Consider the following 18583-nt stretch of genomic DNA (forward strand, 5'->3'; position numbering starts at 1 on the left):
AGCACAGGCTCCGGACGCGCAGGCTCAGCGGCCATGGCTCACAGGCCCAGCTGCTCTGCGGCATGTGGGATCTTCCCGGACCGGGGCACGAACCCGTGTCCCCTGCATCGGCAGGCGGACTCTCAACCACTGCACCACCAGGGAAGCCCTCCATGGCTTTTTGAAAAGTGAACATCTGTGAGTCACCAGCTCCAGGAAAGGAAGCGGAGCATCCTCAGCAATGCCCCCCAGTCCCTGGGCCACTCCTCTCTCTCCCCCAAGGATGACTGATGATGGATGATTGCTCTCCTGATTCTCACTTCCTCTGTTTTTCCTCTGGACTGTTCAACCAGCAGATAATGGGTGGTTTTCAGAGGTTATAGGAAGTCCCAGAAATTTTATTCAAAGTTGTATATTTCTAAGTGGAAGGTCCACTGATCTTGTCAGTTTTCCAAAAGGGTCTGTGAGCCAAGAAGGGGCCTTTCGGAAATTAAAAAGAAAAAAATTGTTCGGACGCTCCCTGGTGGTCCAGTGGTTAGGACTCGGTGCTTTCACTGCCGTGGCCGGGGTTCCATCCCTGGTTGGGGAACTAAGATCCCACAAGCCACGTGGCGTGGCCAAAAAATAAATAAATTTAATTTAATTTTAAAAAATTGTTTCTCACAAGCAATCACCTAGGACCATTTCATCATCTTTGTTACCTTGTTCAGCTCATGCTTAAGACCCCATTCCCCACCCTCCAAACCCAGTGTCTTGCTTTGCTTTTTAAAAATACATGTCTGCAAAAAGGAATTAAATTGAGTTATTTGTAATGAGGTGGATGGACCTAGAGTCCGTCATACAGAGTGAAGTAAGAAAGGAAGGAAAACAAATACCGTATGCTAACACACATATATGGAATCTAAAAAACTGGTACTGATGAACCTAGTGGCAGGGGAGGAATAAAGACGCCGATGTAGAGAACGGACTTGAGGACACAGTGGGGGAAGGGGAAGCTGAGATGAAGTGAGAGAGTGGCACTGACATATATACACTGCCAAATGTAAAATGGATGGCTAGTGGGAAGCAGCTGCATAGCACAGGGAGATCAGCTCGGTGCTTTGTGACCACCTAGGGGGGTGGGATAGGGAGGGTGGCAGGGAGGCTCAAGAGGGAGGGGATATGGGGATATATGTATACATACAGCTGATTCACTTTGTTGTACAGCAGAAACGAATACAAAATTGTAAAGTAATTATACTCCAATAAAGATATTACAGGGACTTCCCTGGTGGCACGGTGGATAAGGATCCGCCTGCCAATGCAGGGGACACGGGTTCGAGCCCTGGTCCAGGAAGATCCCACATGCCACGGAGCAACTAAGCCCGTGCACCACAACTACTGAGCCTGTGCTCTAGAACCCGTGAGCCACAACTACTGAGCCCGTGTGCCACAACTACTGAAGCCCTCACGCCTAGAGCCCGTGCTCCACAACAAGAGAAGCCACCGCAATGAGAAGCCCGCGTACCACAATGAAGAGTAGCCCCTGCTCGCCACAACTAGAGAAAGCCCGAACACAGCAACGAAGACCAAACACAGCCAAAATTAAATAAATAAAAAAATTTTTTAAAGATATTACAAAAAAAGAATAGAAATTGTGCATGAAAAAAATGTCTGAAAAAATATATATGTCTATTTTTATGGCAGAATATACATAACAAAACATTTACCATCTAAACTATTTTTAACCGTGCAGTTCAGTGCCATTAAGTACATTCACATTGTTGTGCAACGATCTCCACCATCCATCTCCAGAACTCTTTTCATCTTCCCAAAGTGAAACTCTGTCCCCATGAAACACTGACTTCATCACTCCCACACCCAGCTGCTGGCAACTGCCTTTCTATTTTCTGTCTCTGAAATTCAACTACTCTAGGGACCTCATATAAGTGGAATCGTGCAGTATTTGTCTTTTTATGGCTGGCTTATTTCACTTAGCATAATATACTCAAGATTCATCCACGTTGTAGCATGTGGCAGAATCTCCTTACTTAAAGACTGAATACTATTCCATTGTTTGCATGCACCACATTTTATTTATCCATTCATCCATCAGTGGACACTTGGTTGCTTCCACCTTTTGGCTATTGTTAATCATGCTGGTTATACAAACATCTTCAAGTCCCAGCTTTCAATCTAGGGGTTATATACCTAGAAGTACAATTGCTGGGTCATACAGTAGTTCTGTTTGCAGTATTTTGAGGAATAGCCAGAGTTTTTTCCAGAGCAGTTGCACCAATTTACATTCCCACCAACCAGTTTTTCCATGTCCTCACCAACAATTGTTATTTTCTGATTTTTTTTTAAAAATAGTAGCCATCCTAATGGCTGTGAGTGGTTCTTTCTTTATTTTTTGGAAATGAGGTGAGTGGCCTTTTTGACAGGAGCATTTATATTTTTCAGGCTCTGGTTGTGCAACCTGGAATGGCTTAACTCTTGAAAAACCTTTCCCAGCTGATAAGAGAGCTATCATTAGCCCATGACTTAGAAAGGTTAAGAACTTGCCACGGTCATAGGTGAACTGCAGAGCCAGAAACTGAACCCATGGTCTTATCTCTTCTTCATTTCACTCAGCACTGTGCCTGCCTTTAGGCACAGAGAAGGCCAGCCCCTGCCACCAAAGGTCACATAGCTGATGGTGACAGACCAATCTCAGCATCAAATGCTCAGCTAACAGGATGGTGAACGATGCCATAAGCGCTGACTCTGGGGACCCAGCTCCATGCCCGGACAGTGACACTTCTGCAGGAAACAACTAAGGTGTCATCACTTATACATCTGCTAGCCACCCTATGTGACAAAGGCTGTGGAGCTTCTTAACCTGAAAATCTGGGGATGGCCTTCTGGGGTCCTGAAATCCAAAAATGTGTGCCTGTTGGGTACATTTTTCAAAGAAGAGCCTGTCTCGTTGCTTTCATTAGATTTCAAAGGAATCTGTGACCCGGGGAAGACTAAATAAATATATTAGTCTTAAGGGTGTCCCCAGCTCCATGACCGCTGTAAAAATATTACAACATGAGCAGTCCCTGGGGTCTTGGCAAAAATTATCCCATGATAGTAAACTCTAAGGAGGAAGGTGGCTCCAGGCTTGGGGTTGGGGACCTGTCAGATTCTGGACGGTCAGTGGAAATCTTGACGCCTCTGTTGTAGTTTCTCTCCTCTCTCCCTGGCTGTGCCTTCTCTATCTGGCCGGCTTCTCCAACGTCTGCAATTGGTGGGTCTCAGAACTTAAGTCCTCAGACCTTGTCCTCTCCATTCTCTCCCCCAGGAGAGCTGTCATCTGATATTGGTTGCACCCTGACGACGCCCTGATTTCTATCTGCAGCTCAAATGTCTCTGTAGACTCATAGCCAAGCAACTACCTTTTTTTTTTTTTTTTTTTTTGGCCAGGCCGTGGAGCATGCGAGATCTTAGTTCCCTGACCAGGGATCGAACCCACGTCCCCTGAAGTGGAAGCACGGAGTCTTAACCACTGGGCCGCCAGGGAAGTCCTGCAACTACCCAGTTGATAGCTCCACGTGGTCAGCCTCCAGGCATTGCGAACTTCCCCAAGCTTTCCATTTCATGCAGCCCTCCACCTCCAAGCCTGCTCCCCTACCCACCTTGGCCACTAGTACCACCACCACCACCCACCACCCAACAGGTGTTTGGGCCAAACACCCAGAAGCATCCTTTCTCTTCCTCAGAGAAGGATGGAATCCAGTCTTGCTGGCAAGTTCTCTTGATTCCAGAAGATCTGGAGCCAATCCAGTCCATAGCTCTTCCCTGCTTAACACCTTTGAACTTACTCTTTCCTCTGCCTGGTGCTTTGTTTCCTTTTTGTTTCCTTTTCCTTCCTATAAAGCACGTACTGAATACCAGGTCCCAGTTCACATGACCCCTTCTCAGGGAGTCCATCTTTGACCACCTAACCTAAAGCCACTTCCCTCCCCTGGTGGGAGTCACTCTGGTGACTCTGTCCTATGACCCTGTTTTATTCCCTGTAGCAGGTGTTCCTGGCTAAAATGATTCTGTTCGTTTGTTTCTTTGCTTACTGTGAGGACTTGCCACTAGAGCTGTGGCTTTCAATGATTTTTTACACAACCCACAGCAAGATACAAATTTCACATGTGACCCAGTGATCCAGGTGTTACGGCTGCATCACAAATTACCCCCAAGTTTACTGGCTTTAAACAAAGGCATGGATGTTGCTCACAAACCTGCAGTTTGGGCCGGGCTTGATGGGAACAGTTCTCTCTCTGCGCCTCTTGGTGTTAGCTGGGATGGCTCAAAGCCTGGGGGCTGGAATCATCTCAATGTTCACTCACTTACTTCTCTGGTGGTTGATGCTGGTTTCGGCTGGGACCTTATCTGGGAGACTCTTCACGTGGTTTGGGCTTCCTCACAACATAGCAGCTGGGCTCCCAGAGAGTTATCCTGGAATTGAAAAAGAGGGAGAGAGCGAGCTAGCACCAGGCAAAAGACGTATTCTAGTTTCTGACCTAGACTTGGAATTCACACGGCGTCCCTTCTGCCACATTCTGTTTGTTGCACAAATCCTGCTCAAGTTCAAGAGAAGAATCGGAGTCTGCCTCTTGATAGAGACTGGCAAAATGTTAACTATTTCTGTAGACTTTTTTGGGAAAATACAATCTTCCACACCCAGTAGACAAATGGGGGGAGATTCCCAAAACAATACTTAGCTTTCTGTACACAATGCACTGATTTTTTTTCCATTGTATTTTGTTGAAAATGCTGGTCATGACCCGCTTATTTCTTCACCTCATTTGAGGGACATGTCACAAAAGTGAACAGTTTGTCTTTCCTCAACCGTAACCCCGCACACAACATGGTGCTCGGTGAGAATCAAACACCTCACCCACTAGCTTTCTACTTTTTTTTTTTTTTTTTTTTTTTTTTTTGCGGTACACGGACCTCTCACTGTCGTGGCCTCTCCCGCTGCGGAGCACAGGCTCCGGACGCGCAGGGTCAGCGGCCATGGCTCACGGGCCTAGCTGCTCCGCGGCATGTGGGAACTTCCCGGACTGGGGCACGAGCCCGTGTCCCCCGCATCGGCAGGCGGACTCTCAACCACTGCGCCACCAGAGAAGCCCCTCTATGTATTTTTTATTTAACACCTATAAAGCACGTACTGAATACCAGGCACTGACCTCATTCAACTCTCACACCAACACTGAAGTAGACACTATGATGATCCTCATTTAACTGAGGAGGAAAGTGAAGCACGGAAGGATGAAGCAATTTGCTCGGGGTAACACAGCTAGTAAGTGGCAAATCTGGGATTGAAACCCAATAAATCTGGATGCAGACTCCATTTTGCTACGCAGCCTCTTATAGAATTTACTTATTTATGATGTTTATTTTGAGTGTCCCACACACACACCGCTGAACCTCAGCTCCACGAGAAGTAGTTCTCGGCTTCGCCCCTAGAACAGCGCGTTGCTCGCAGCAGGCGCTGGACCCGGAAAGAAACAGCTCGAAGCTCTTGCAGCCGCTTTCCAGCCTGCGCAGGCGCATCAGGCAGGACGCCGGAGGCACGCCCCCTCCCTACGCAGACTGGCCATCGCCAATGGCCGACAGAGGAGCTGGCGCAGGCGCACTAGTCCGACTAGAAGCGGCCTCCCTCATTGGCTGATGACTGACGTGGGATAAACCCAATGGAAACAGGCCTCTCCGGGAAGGGGGCGGGGCCCGGGGGGGCAGTTAAATTTGCGCGGGATTGGTCCTAGTGTAGTCATGGCGGCCTTCCGCGACATGGAGGAGGTGAGCCAGGGGCTGCTGAGCCTGCTGGGTGCCAACCGCGCCGAGGCGCAGCAACGGCGGCTGCTGAGGCGCCACGAGCAGGTGGTGGAGCGGCTGCTGGAGACGCAAGACGGTGCCGAACAGCGGCTGCGAGGTGAAGGCCGGGTCGGGGGCGGGGGGCGGCGGGCAGCCGGGCCCGAGTGTTGGTGGTGGTGGCCAGGCCGGCCTCGAACCTCCTCCCTTCTGGGCGCCCCATCCGCTACCCTATTTCCCCGTGCGACCGGCGGATGAGCATTGTCCCCTCTGAGCCTCGGTTTCCCCACCCATGAAATGGGCTTCAGGACAGCAGCCACCTCCCAGGGGTTTAGTGGTGAATGTAGAAGGTCTGACGCGTTGTGAGCAGGAGCTGGGACTCAGGGTTTGAATTGGGGCTCAGGTGTCAAAGCGCCGCGTTTGAATCCCAGCACCGCCACTTCCCAGCTGTGAGATTTGAGTTGACTTACTTAACCTTGCAATGCCTCTGTTTCCCATAAAATGGTTGTAATAATAAATAGTCCGCATCTTCCTGCTGAGATTGTTCACATGTCTTACTGAGCACCTGCTGGGTCCAGGCATAGTGCCAGTCATGGGGTGACAGCCGGGAACAAAGCAAACAAAATCCCTGGGGTGTGGGTAGGGCTAATATTCTAGTGGGGTGAGGCAGAGGATAAACAAGAAAAATGGATTTGTCAGGAGATGATGGGCTAAGGATTTCAGCTGTTAACTCATGAACCCTCTGGTCCCAGTCCAGTGTTTCCCTCTCAAGCCTCAGTTTCCTCATCTGTGAAATGGGGATGCTGATAGCACCCCTTGATGGATCAAAGTGAGATTCATGGAGATGATGCTTGCACAGCACTGTGCCCTTAAAAGGGGCATGGGAGTTGCCCTTGTTGCAGCTTTTCTCAGCATCAGGGGTTTTTTGTTTTTGTCTTTTAAAGGCTTCAAACTTTTTTTTATTGTGGTAAAATTGACATAACCTAAGATATACCATTTTAACTATTTTCAAGTGTCCGGTTCAGTGGCATTAAGTACATTCACATTGTTGTGTGAGCATCACCACCATCATCTCCAGTATTCCATTGTATGGATACACCACATTTTGTTTATCCATTCATCCATCACTGGACACTTGGGACACTTCCACCGCTTGGCTATTGTGAATAGTGCTGCTATGAGCATGAGTGTACAAATATCTCTTTGAGTCTCTGCTTTCAATTCTTTTTTGTATTTTCCCAGAAGTGGAAATGCTGGATCAGATGGTAATTTGATATTTAATTTTTCTGAGGAACTGTCATCTAGTTTTCCACTGTGGTTTCAGTGCCAGGGATTTGTAATGCCTTTTGACAATTACACTTTATGAGAGGGTGCCGTTTGGGTTGAGACTTGAATGATCTGAGAGCTAGCCATGGGATGGCTCCAGGAAGAGTGTTCCTGGCAGAGGGGACTGTCAATGCGAAGGTCATGAGGTGAGAATAAGCTTGGAGACCCAGGAGAAAGAGGTAGAAGATGAGGTCAGCAGGGTCCAGACTTGCCAGCCTGCGAGCCCCCAGGAGGAGTTTGGATGTTAGGCTAAGCACAACAGGTGTCCTGGTCAGGGTCTTCTGCTCTTTTCTCCTTCCTCCTTCCTTCCCTCTCCTTTCTTTCCTCCCCTCCCGCTCCATTAACTCCCCTTTCACTGATGGTTGAGGAGAAGCTCAGCATCACCCAACCTGCCTGGGTTTCAGAAGAACGGATGGATTTGGGGCAGGGAGACAAGAGTCGGTGTTCTAGGGGAGCTGGGGTTTCGATCAAAAGGATCCAGTTCAGATCCCGGCTTCAGAGCTAAGTGTGTGGACAAGCCACTGGACCTTGGGCTTCTGCTCATCGCCTCTCAAATGGGAGGAGGGGTTCAGCCACCCTCAGAGGGTGGTGAGAGTTCAGTGAGCTGGGGTTCTGTGGTCATCTGTGGCACTTAGCACATATTCGGGTAACGACAGCTTATAGTGAACGTCCATGGGGAAAAGATCATCCCAGGAGACTCAGTTGTTGTTCGGAGGGTGAGTGGAGAAGGGGCGGGAAGGCTGCAAAAGAGAGCCAGACCCTCAGCTCTCCTAACAGGAAGTCAGCAGGCACCATCTAACACAGACAGATCAAGAAATAGCAGCATAAGCAAATTATTTAGAAATATGAAGGTCGATGCCAGAGAAAACAGTGAAGAGTTTAAGTGACTGCTTCAGAGGGTTGGAGAGGCTTAGAGAGGGTTATATGTGAGTGTGTGTGTTTAAATTTTCACAACCATAGACATGTAGTGCTTTGATTAAAAATTAACTTAATATAAGTTTATAAACACTTAAACACTGGCCCTTTAAGAAGCATTTTCATCCGTGCCTTCTCTGAGTTGGCAGGTTTCTCTGACTCTGTGGGAAGGAACACAGTAACCTTCTTAGGGTGTTCTTGATCTTTTTGGATGTTTTGTTCAAAATGTGTTTATTCTGAGTAGGTGTTGGCAATGTACGGTGATTTTAAGATGCAATCTGTGCTTTGAAGAAGAGAGACTAGGAATAAATAGTCCAGTGTGATAAGGGCTGTCCTGGGAGCACAGTCTCGCCCCAGGAGGGAGAAGAGAGTGTCCAGCCGCCTGAGTCAGGCATTATCCAGAAGGCCTTAATGCTGGGAATGGTGTGCCAGTGGGCAGGGACACAGGGGTACAGGTCCCTGAAAGACCGGCAGGCAGAGGCCCAGGACTGAAAAAACATGGCGTTTCTGCACGATGATGAGGCGTCTTTGCAGCCAGAGCAAAGGGAAAAGCACATGGTGGGGCGAAAAGCAGGGAGAGAGGAGGTTGGCAGGGATGCCGAAGGTGCCCAAAAAGACCTGGACATTATCCTGGAGACACTGGGGAGCCACGGGAGATCTTTGAGCAGGGGAGCAACTTAACATTTGGCCTCTGACGCAGCTGCTCTGAAGGCAGAGAGCAGAAAGGATTGGCAACGGGAGAGACCAAAGCAGGACACGGCAGGGAGGTTTTTGGGGTGGTCCTGGAGGCATGAAGGACCAGCACGCGGAAGAAGGGGTCCTGCCAGACGGGATGGCTAACTGGATCCAGAAAGTGAGTCCCAGGCTTGTTGCTTGGACAGTGGGGTCGAGAGTGACGTCATAAATTAAGACTAGGTGTGCAAACAAGTACCAGGCTTTATCACTTTGGATGGATTCAAGTGTGATTTCGGTGAAATGGAAGCACGTGTGCCAGGTCCAGGTGACTCTCAGGCGGGCATTTGCAAATAGGACGATGGGTCTGGGAGCTAGAGATGGAAGTGGGAACATGGCCATAGATGGGGGCATTGAGGCCGCCCTCTGCTCCGGGGCTCTCCTGGGGAGCCCAAGTTGAGGGGCACAGACTTCTCCCTGCCCCGCAGAGGTCCTCACTGAGGAGAAGGAGGTGGCCCAGAGCCTCCTCAACGCGAAGGAGCAGGCACACCAGGGCGGCATTGAGTTGCAGCAGCTTGAAGCCGAGCTTCAGAGGGCCAGCGAGGAAGACACCCGTCTGAAGGCCAGCCTCCTATATCCTTTCCTGTGTGTGCAGAGCAGCCGGGCCCCAGCCTCACCCAGGAGGCCCTTGTTCACTCTAGAAAACACACCTGGAGCCAGCAGCCCCGGGCCCGACGGGGTTGGTGTGAGCACGTGGGCAGCCCTCCCTCCAAAGCCAAGGGTCCTTAACTGCCTGTGTACTCAGCTCAGCAGAGAGCTGGAGGAGCTCAAGGAGATCGAGGCTGATCTCGAAAGACAAGAGAGGGAGGTTGACGAAGACACGACAGTCACCATCCCTTCAGCCGTGTAGGTCCACAGACGCGGTGTGAGTGCGTGTGTGTGTATGTGTGTGTGCGTGCACGCAGCCCACAGCTCTTCGTTGGAGTCGATGCTGGAGTAACTTCTTTTCTCTCTCTCTCTCTCTCTCTCTCTCTGTTTTGTCTTCTCACGCAGATATGTGGCTCAACTTTATCGCCGAATTAGTAAAATTGAGTGGGATTATGAATGTGAGCCGGGGATGATCAAAGGCAGTATCCTTTGTGGTGAAAGTGGAACCCTGTGCACTGTTGGTGGGAATCTTAAACGGTGCAGACACTATGGCAGATCCTAAAAAATTCAGAATAAACACATGACCCAGCAGGTCAACTTCTGGGGATACACACGAAGGAACTGAAAGCAGGGACTTGAGCAGATGTTTGTACATCCATGTTCACAGCAGCACTGTTCACAAAAGCCAAAAGGTGGGAGCAACCCAAGTGTCTGTCAGCAGATGACCAGATAAACAAAATGTCCATCCATACGGTGGACTATTACTCAGCCTTAAAAAGGAAAGACATTCCGGCATATGCTACAACATGGATGAACCTGGAACATAATCTGCTGGTTGGAATAAACCAGACACAAAAAGTCAGTACTGTATCATTCCACCTACATGGGGTCCCTAGAGGAGTCAGATTCATGGAAACAGAACGTAGGAAGGGGATTATAATGGGAGGGGGAGTCAGTGTTTAATGGAGACAGAGCTTTGGTTTTGCAAGAGGAAAAGAGTTCTGGAGATGGTGGTGATAGTTGCACAGCAACATGAATGTGATTAATGCCACTGAACTGGACACTTTCAAATGTTTAAGGTGGTAAATATAATGTTCTATGTATTTTACCACAATTAAAAGAAAAAGACAGGGACTTCGCTGGTGACGCAGTGGTTGAGAGTCCGCCTGCAGATGCAGGGGATGCGGGTTCGTGCCCTGGTGCAGGAAGATCCCACGTGCTGCGGAGCAGCTGGGCCCGTGAGCCATGGCCGCTGAGCCTGCGCGTCCAGAGCCTGTGCTCCGCAGCGGGAGAGGCCACAACAGTGAGAGGCCCGCGTACCGCAAAAAAAAAAAAAAAAGACAGTACATTATCTTAGCTTTCTGATCATGAAAATTTCTTTCAGTCTCTAATTGTCTTAATAATAACAATTTACAGGCAGTGTCCTTGCATCGTGGGGGGAGGGGGAGGGCCATGTGCGCTGTTTCCCTTACATCTGCGCCCTCAGTCCATCATGGCCCCAGCGTAGCTCAGCCCATCCACCTGGACAGCACCCAGCTCTCCAAGAAATTCATCAGCGACTATCTCTGGAGCTTGGTGGACACGGAGTGGTAGCCAGGAGCCTCTGGGACTGCATCGTACAGTCCCACACAGTGGGAATCAGCCCGTGGTGGGTGGTCAGTGCCTCAGTGGTGAGATTAGCTTAACATTAAACGTTTATACGTAAATGAGTTTTTTACTGGATTTCTTCCCCCGTTCCGCCGTCTTGACTTTGGCCTCAAATGCTGGACTAGGTAACCAAAGAAAACTGACTTAACTGTGCCAGGCCTGTGACTTCACGTCTGTGACAACACATACAAATGACACCGTAGTATCCAATGACAAATTCCAGGTCTTCCGTCATCTGTGATTCAGGTCTGGCCCTTTTTTATCCGTTCATTCTCTGAGTGCCACTGTGTGTCCAAGCTGTGCTGGGAACCCAAGGCAAGATGAAGGATCCCTTGAGCCAATGGAGGAGTCAAAAGCGATCAGATGCCACCCTGGAGCTAGAGAGCATCCAGAGTGCTTCAGGACCCTGGCCAGGGAGGGGGCCTGCCCAGGGGATGGGGGTGGCATTTTTGCTGGGACTGGAAAGGATGAGTCAGTCAGGAAGAGATTACACTATAGGATATATAGGGGCCCATCCCTGGCTCCAGGGTGGGCTGGGTGTCAGAGACCACTGTTTGCCTCCCTGATATTTGTTCTCCCCTCCCCGCTTCGTAAGGAAATCCTTTTAGCTGCCCAGTCAAAACACAGCTTTTCCCAGCCTCCCTTGCAGTTAAGTTCAGGACAATGAAGTGTGAAAAGAAGTGTTGTGTTTGACTTCTTAAAAGGCAAGGGAGGGCTTCCCTGGTGGCGCAGTGGTTGAGAGTCCACCTGCTGATGCGGGGGACATGGGTTCGTGCCCCGGTCTGGGAAGATCCCACATGCCGCGGAGCGGCTGGGCCAGTGAGCCATGGCCGCTGAGCCCGCGCGTCCGGAGCCTGTGCTCCGCAACAGGAGAGGCCACAGCAGTGAGAGGCCCACGTACCGCAAAAGAAAAAAAAAAAAAAAGGCAAGGGAGTATACCCTTTCCCCCTCCCCTCTGTTTTCTGGAACTTGAGTGTGATGGCTGGAGCCCTGGCAGCTGTATTGCCACACTTAAGGAGGGGTGCAATCCTCTAGGGATGATAGGAACCTGGTTCCCTGATGATGGTGTAGCTGGGTATCAATGCTGGACTTCCTTGCGGGTAGGGGCTAAACTATTATGTGTGCCTTTGTTATTTTAGTTTTTCTATCACAAACAGCCAAAATAAACCCTAACTGATTCAGCATGCAACCAGGGCCTGGGCCAGCCAATTGATTTCTTCACCTAACCCCCATTCTCAGTGACTGAGGTACTACTAAGAGTGGGAAGCCTGTGGCCAGCCTGCCTGCCTGTCTGAGGGTAGAGAGTGAGAAGTAGGGTCCTTTCAATATCAAGTGCCTCTTGGATACAGCTTTTCCTGAAGCCAGTAGATTTGGTAGTTACATGAACCTCTGGGTGTTGGGTTTTGTGCACCTCTGTACCATTTACAGTAAGTACAATTTGTATTTCTTGATCAGAGAGGGACATGCTAAGCAGAGGGAGCAGTAAGTTCTAGCAGCTCCTGAGTACATCAAGTGGGCACTAAAAATAGTCCATTCCGGTGTCTCTCGGAGGCCCTAGAGCAAGGGATCCTGCCTGTCGGGCTCCAGGAGATAGACCCAAAAAAGGGGTTGTTAGTCTCCCTGAAATGTAAGCAGCCCCAGTCCATCTGGCTCACAAAGAAAGATTCCCAGAAGAACTTCAGAGGCCCTGCTTTTATGCCGAGGGCCTGGCTTTACATATCCAAGGAGATGTTCACATAGGCCCTCCTGGGCTGTTTTCATTTTCAAGGCTGGCAGAGTTTTTTATGATGTGAAAAAGAAGCAGAGCCCTTTATTTGTACCCTTGGCCTCCAAAGGGCAAAAGACTTGATCTAGACCAGGGTTTTCCTGCTTCGGCCTTCATGATGTTTGGGCTAGGTCACTCTCTCTGGTGGGGGCTGTCCCGGACATCACAGGATATCTGGCAGCATCCCTGGCCTCCACCCACTAGATGGGAGGAGCATACCCCTGTCGCGAAAACCCTGCGGGGGGGCGCAGGCACACTCAGGGCTGCCACCCCCCTGCCTCGCAGCCTCAGCCAGGAACCAGTCAGTCTTCTGCCAAGGTCAGCTGACTAGCTGCTGTCACCTTGGTGGCTGTTCCTGCTGACACAGCCAGCCTCCACCTGCTCCCCTGCAGGAGTGCTCCCCGCCCTGAGTAGACCCGGCCCAGCTGAGGGTCCCAGGGTGGGCAGAGAGGCGTATTTCTCTCTAGTTCAAACAGATTTGCAGGTGCAGAGTCCCTGGGAGAGAAAGCCGGTGTTGAGGGGCGGGTGCAGTTACAGACGCAGGCTTCTCTGTACCCCGGGCCCAGGGCCTGAACCCCCCATGGGCCTGCTCCCCGCCCTCTGAGCAGTGGCCTCTCTTTGTTCTGGGAGGGGCCCTGGAGGCATTGCCTGCCCAGAACTCAGTTTCCCCAAGGAGAAGAAGGTGGCTCCAGGGAGGCAGCACGGACCTAGGCTCAGAGGGGCCCCGTCGCCCCAGGCCTCCCCCGCAACCAGCCCAAGGAGTGAGCAAGTGGGTGAGGAACGCAGCCCAGTGGGGCCCGGCGGGCGCATTCAGGGAGGTGCCTGAGCTCACAGAGGCCGCGAGAGGCCCTGGCCCTCCACATGCCTGGGCCCTGACTCACTGCCCGGCACTGGCTGGACGCCCGGACAGCCTCGGCCTGTGGCCTCCAGGCTGCACACCCACTCCCACCCCTGCCTGCTCTCCCTCTGACAGCCGGCCCATGGGCAGCCAGCAGCCAGCTCTCTCGGCCGGGCCTGTTGGAGTGCATGCAGGATCGGAGTCCCCCTGACCAGGCAGTGAGTGGGGAACCGAGGCCTTGCGCCTGCAGAGGTGAGACTTGACCCCTCACCCCCAGCCCGTTCCTCCTGCACCGTTCAGGCCAACACCGTCCCACGCCGGTGAGGAGTATCCGTTTTACAGGTGGGGGAGCCGAGGCACAGCTTGGTCCAGTCGGTTGCCCAAAGTCACAGGACAGTGACACCCTGGGAGGCTGAACTTGGCAGTGGGGCCCCGGGGTCCGTGGAGGAGCATCTTGGCTTTTCAGATGAGAAATGGCCTCCAAGGCGCCTGCCCCTTGTCCGAGGTCAGCCAGGTAGAAAGAGACCAAGGACTGGAACTCAGGCCTGTACTGGGTAGAGCCCTGCTGGGCGACAGAGCAGGGTAAAGTTGTAGACGCTTAGTGATCAGTGGTTGCCGGTCAGATATCCACACACCTGGCCAACCTGTCTTATAATTGGTGTTTCTGGGGAAAATAGCCAAGGGTATATGGAGTTGAGAGGCCAAACCCTTCACACTGGACCTCCGGCAAGCTTGGTGGGCCGAGGCTGGTGAGAGGCCGGGAGGACTGGTCCCAGGGCATCAACACAGACACGGCAGTGCTTGGACCACCCTCGGGGAGGCCCCAGGACCTCCCGGCGGCTCCCCGACTGACTCAGAAGTGTGCGCTGGGCATCTGTGACCTGCCAGGCCCCCTTCAGGGAGCCACACTCCCGTGGAGGCCACGAGCAGGTGCCGTGTGCCGGCTCCCAGTGCCCTACAGGTGATGAAACTGAGGCACAGAGACGGCAGGCTATTCGCGGAAGGTCGCAGCTGATGGAGACAGAGCTTGCAGGAGGCCCCCGGGAGGAAGAGCCATCTGAGCCCAGATAGACCTGAGCCCTCTGGGGACAAAGGTGTGGAGACAGTGAGCCAGGCAGAGGGAACAACAAGCGCAAAGGTGGGTGTTCAGGGACAGCAAAGAGGCCAGCATGGAGGGAACATGAGGCCGTGGGGCTGGATCATGCCAGGCCTGCAGTCCACAGTGAGGCATGGGGAGGATTTTCAGATTCCAGGGGGGCCCCAGAGTTGGGGCTTGGAAAGGGGAGCCTGACATTGGCCTCTTGACACAGGTCATGGTGCAGAGGCCCAGCCGACTAGGGGGCTGGTCTCGCTATGAATCCCCAAGCTCCCGACCTCCATCCCAGGCACAGCATGGGAGAGGAGGCCTCTGGGGTGAGCAGAGCAGCTGTGCCGGGAGGGTGGAGCCCCTCCACCAAGGGCAGGAATCAGTGCTGAAACCTGAGCTGCCTGGAGGGGAGGCTGGACGGGACCCAGGAGTCCTGGGGGCTATCCCCCCGATCCCACTCCACTCAGTGGGGTGGGTGATGTGACCCGTGTTCGCTCAAACTCCAACGCTCAGCCGCCCTCTTACCCCTTCATCGTGGAGGGGATTCACTTCCTGGGGGAGAGGAAGGAGTGCTGACCCCCACTGTGGAGGAGGGGTGCCGTCAGGGACAGGGCTCCCCCCTCCCTGCCTCCCCCCTTCCCTCCCCCGGACCTGGGCTCAGCCCCGCAGGCTCCAGCCTGACTCACCACAGGCAGCTGTGGTTTCAGATGCCGGTGGGGGCAGGAGGGGGAGGCAGCAGAGGACATGAATTGGGGTGTCAGGCTTGGGGGAGCAGCTTCTTCCCACCACCCAGCCAGTCCTGGCCAGAGCCATTGAGTCCTTGGAGAGGGGGAGCCAGGGTCGCGCCTGCCCACACCCTGTCCTTGGGGATGGCAGCTCCGAAGCTCCAGTCTGCTCCCCACCCCTTGGGGCAGGCTGAGCCCACAGACCAGCTCCAAGTGGCCGGCTAGCTGCGCTGCATCTTACCTGGGTGACATCCATGCCCTTCCCTAGGGGACCCCTTGTGAGCCCAGAGAGGATCACCATCAGGCCGCACCCCCACCCCCCCTCGGGCTGCTGGTGGAGAAAGACAAAGGGAGGGACGTCTCGGTCTCACCCCCAGCCTCCCCTTTCCCATCTGTAAAATGGGCTCTGGGCCTGCCCTCCCTCCCCCCAACCTTGGGCGGCCACCGAGGGGAGCAGTTAATCCCCAAGAAGTGTTTGCTCTTATTTTTCCTGAGGCTCTAGTCCTGCGTGTCTGTGTTGTACTCAATGCCACAGTGGGGACGCCCGAGGGAGGATTTCAGCAACTACTCACTCCCTTAATGGAAAACTGCCCAGGCCAGGGACCAGAAACTTCCATCACCTCCAGCCTCTCCCAGGCACTTCCTCTGCTCAGGGACCCCCGAGTCCCGCCCACCCTCCCCTCACAGCACCCTCGGCCACCTCCTGGCCCCTCCCGCAGGCCCAGCCATTCGAGCTCATTTGTCCCATTTGCCACGCGGCTGAGCATGGAGTCAGTCAATCAACCAATTATCGACCGCCTGCCTGCAGGCCCCGGACGCTTCCTGTGCGGTCCGCTCAGCTTTCGCCCCTAGAGGCATTTTGGAACCTTCCCAAGACAAAAGGCGGAAGGAAGGAAGGAAGTGCCACCCTGTGGACACAGAAAAGATAACAGTCCCTGCGGCTCCTGGCGCTTCTCTCCACCACCACGCCCGCCACGCGTGGACCCTGGGAGGTGGGGATCAGCATCGGCCCCGTTTTCAGTTGGGGAAACTGAGCCTCTGATGGGTCCAAGGTCACCCAGCTCAACCCAGGCCGCCTGGCCCAGTCTGAGCTCTTTCCCACCTGCTGCCCTGACACTCTGGGTCCCCTGCCCCTGGGCCCATTCCTGCAGGGAACTCTGTTTCCCAGGTCCTGCTGGGTTCAGCCCATGGGGGCGCTGGCGGGAGGGGGGCCCCGGAGGAGGGGAGAGGACGGAGTCTCCTCTCTCTCTGCCGTGGAGGGGTCTCCTCCCAGGCTCCCACAGCTCCTGGGCTCCACCCCTTCTTCTGCTGTTATTTCTAGATGCCTCATTGTCCCCATTTGTCGTTTTTTTTGGCTGCGCCTTGTGGATTTGGGATCTTAGTTCCCCAGCCAGGAATCAAACCTGTGCCCCGTGCAGTGGAAGTGTGGAGCCCTAACCACTGGACCATGAGGGAATTCCCTGGGTTTTTGGTTTTGTTTTAATTAATTTATTTTAGGCCGCGTTGGGTCTTGGTTGCTGCCTCTGGGCTTTCTCTAGTTGCGGAGAGCGGGGGCTACTCTTTGTTGTGTTGCATGGTCTCCTCATTGCGGTGGCTTCTGTCGTTGCGGAGCACGGGCTCTAGGCGCGCGGGCTTCAGTAGTTGTGGCTCGCGGGCTCAGTAGTTGTGGCTCGCGGGCTCTAGAGTGCAGGCTCAGTAGCTGTGGCGCATGGGCTTAGTTGCTCCACGGCATGTGGGATCCGGACCAAGGCTCGAACCCGTGTCCCCTGCATTGGCAGGCGGATTCTTAGCCACTGCGCCACCAGGGAAGCCCCCTGGTCTTTAAAAATAGTATTATTTAGCATTATTTTCAGTTGTGCTCCAATACACATAACGTACTTTACCATCTTATCCAAGTTTAAGTGTGTAGTTCATCGGCCTTAAGCACATTCACATTGTTGTGCATCCAGCACCACCAGCCATCCAGCTCTTTGGTCTTGCAAAACTGAAGGGCTATAGCGATTAAACACCAACTCCCCAGACTCCTCGTCCAGCCCCAGGCACCCACCGTCCTACTTTCTGTCTCTAGGAATTTGACTACACTACGGACTTCATATAAGTGGAGCCATACAGTAGTTACCTTTTTATAACTGGCTGATTTCCCTTTAGCACAATGTCCTCGAGAGTCATCCATGTTGGAGCATGTGTCAGAATATTCTTCCTTTTTCAGGCTGAATAATATTCCATTGTAGATATACACATTTTATTTATCTGTTCACCTGCAGATGGACACTTGGGTTGTTTCCACCTTTTGGCTTTTGTGAATAATGCTAAGAGCCATGGGTGCGCAAATATCTGTTTAAGTCCCTGATTTCAATTCTTCTGTGTATATATACCCAAAAGTAGACTTGCTGGATCACATCACAGTTCTATTTTTATTGTTAATTTTTTTGGCCATGCCTCGCGGCTTGCGGGATCTTGGTTCCCCGGCCAGAGAACGAACCCATGCCCCCTGCAGTGGAAGCGTGGAGTCTTAGCCACTGGACCGCCAGAGAAGTCCCAATAGTTCTATTTTTAATTTAAAAAATTTGAGGTCCTATTTTTAATTTTTTGAGGAGCCACCATACTGTTTTTCCACTGTGCCTTCACTATTTTACATTCCCACCAACAATGTACGAAGGTTCCAGTTTCTCTACACCCTTGCCAACACTTTTTGTCTTGTTTTTTGTTTTTTATTACAGCCATCCTAATGGGTGTGAGGTGGCATTTCATTATGATTTGCCCATTTGGTGTGTTATGCTTAGATCCCTGTATTGTTTTTTTCTATCCAGTGACCTGCTGTGTTCCTGACTGTTCCCCAGTTGATGTGCCAGGACTATTTGTGGCTTGACTGCCATGCCCTAAGACAGGGGTCTGAAATGCCCTCAAGGCCCAGACTCAGGTAAAGCTGGGGTGCACAAGAGAATGAGGGTGTAGGAGACTGAAGTGGACTGCAGCCCACGTACCCTGACACCCATGGCTCTGGCCAAATGTTTCCATGATGTAGCCAGATTCACCTGAATTTATGATTATTTGGATTTGTGTTGTGAAATCTCTCGATTTTTTTCCATCTTAGCAACAAATTTAATAGGACTAAATTCAGGAGAATCCTTCCCCGACACCCCCCAAAACAAAAAAAGCCTCCTGCC

General features: G+C 52.2%; 1 protein-coding gene and 1 long non-coding RNA gene across 2 annotated transcripts; one reads left to right on the forward strand and one right to left on the reverse strand.

Annotated features, from left to right (window-relative positions):
• Nucleotides 1–2066: 2066 nt before the first annotated feature.
• Nucleotides 2067–5499, reverse strand: LOC308616152. Its single transcript, XR_014015701.1, has 3 exons — nucleotides 5169–5499; nucleotides 4218–4434; nucleotides 2067–2869 (listed from the first exon to the last, which is right to left on the reverse strand). It is a non-coding gene; the product is annotated as an uncharacterized lncRNA (long non-coding RNA).
• Nucleotides 5500–5741: 242 nt separating this feature from the next.
• Nucleotides 5742–11060, forward strand: SPC24 (SPC24 component of NDC80 kinetochore complex). Its single transcript, XM_081232247.1, has 4 exons — nucleotides 5742–5914; nucleotides 9195–9612; nucleotides 9760–9836; nucleotides 10841–11060. The coding sequence occupies exons 1-4, from the start codon at nucleotides 5755–5757 to the stop codon at nucleotides 10945–10947; spliced, it is 762 nt and encodes a 253-aa protein (XP_081088373.1). The 5' UTR covers nucleotides 5742–5754; the 3' UTR covers nucleotides 10948–11060.
• The last annotated feature ends 7523 nt before the right edge of the window (nucleotides 11061–18583 follow it).

This window comes from Mesoplodon bidens (assembly GCF_964165515.1).
Source record: "Mesoplodon bidens genome assembly, chromosome: 4".
NCBI classification, from domain to species: domain Eukaryota; kingdom Metazoa; phylum Chordata; class Mammalia; order Artiodactyla; family Ziphiidae; genus Mesoplodon; species Mesoplodon bidens.

Coding starts and splice junctions, on each gene's coding strand:
- SPC24 (XM_081232247.1), top strand. CDS start 5,755: ATGGCGGCCTTCCGCGACATGGAGGAGGTGAGCCAGGGGCTGCTGAGC. Junction 5,915..9,194: donor TGCCGAACAGCGGCTGCGAG/GTGAAGGCCGGG, acceptor CCTGCCCCGCAG/AGGTCCTCACTGAGGAGAAG. Junction 9,613..9,759: donor GTCACCATCCCTTCAGCCGT/GTAGGTCCACAG, acceptor CTTCTCACGCAG/ATATGTGGCTCAACTTTATC.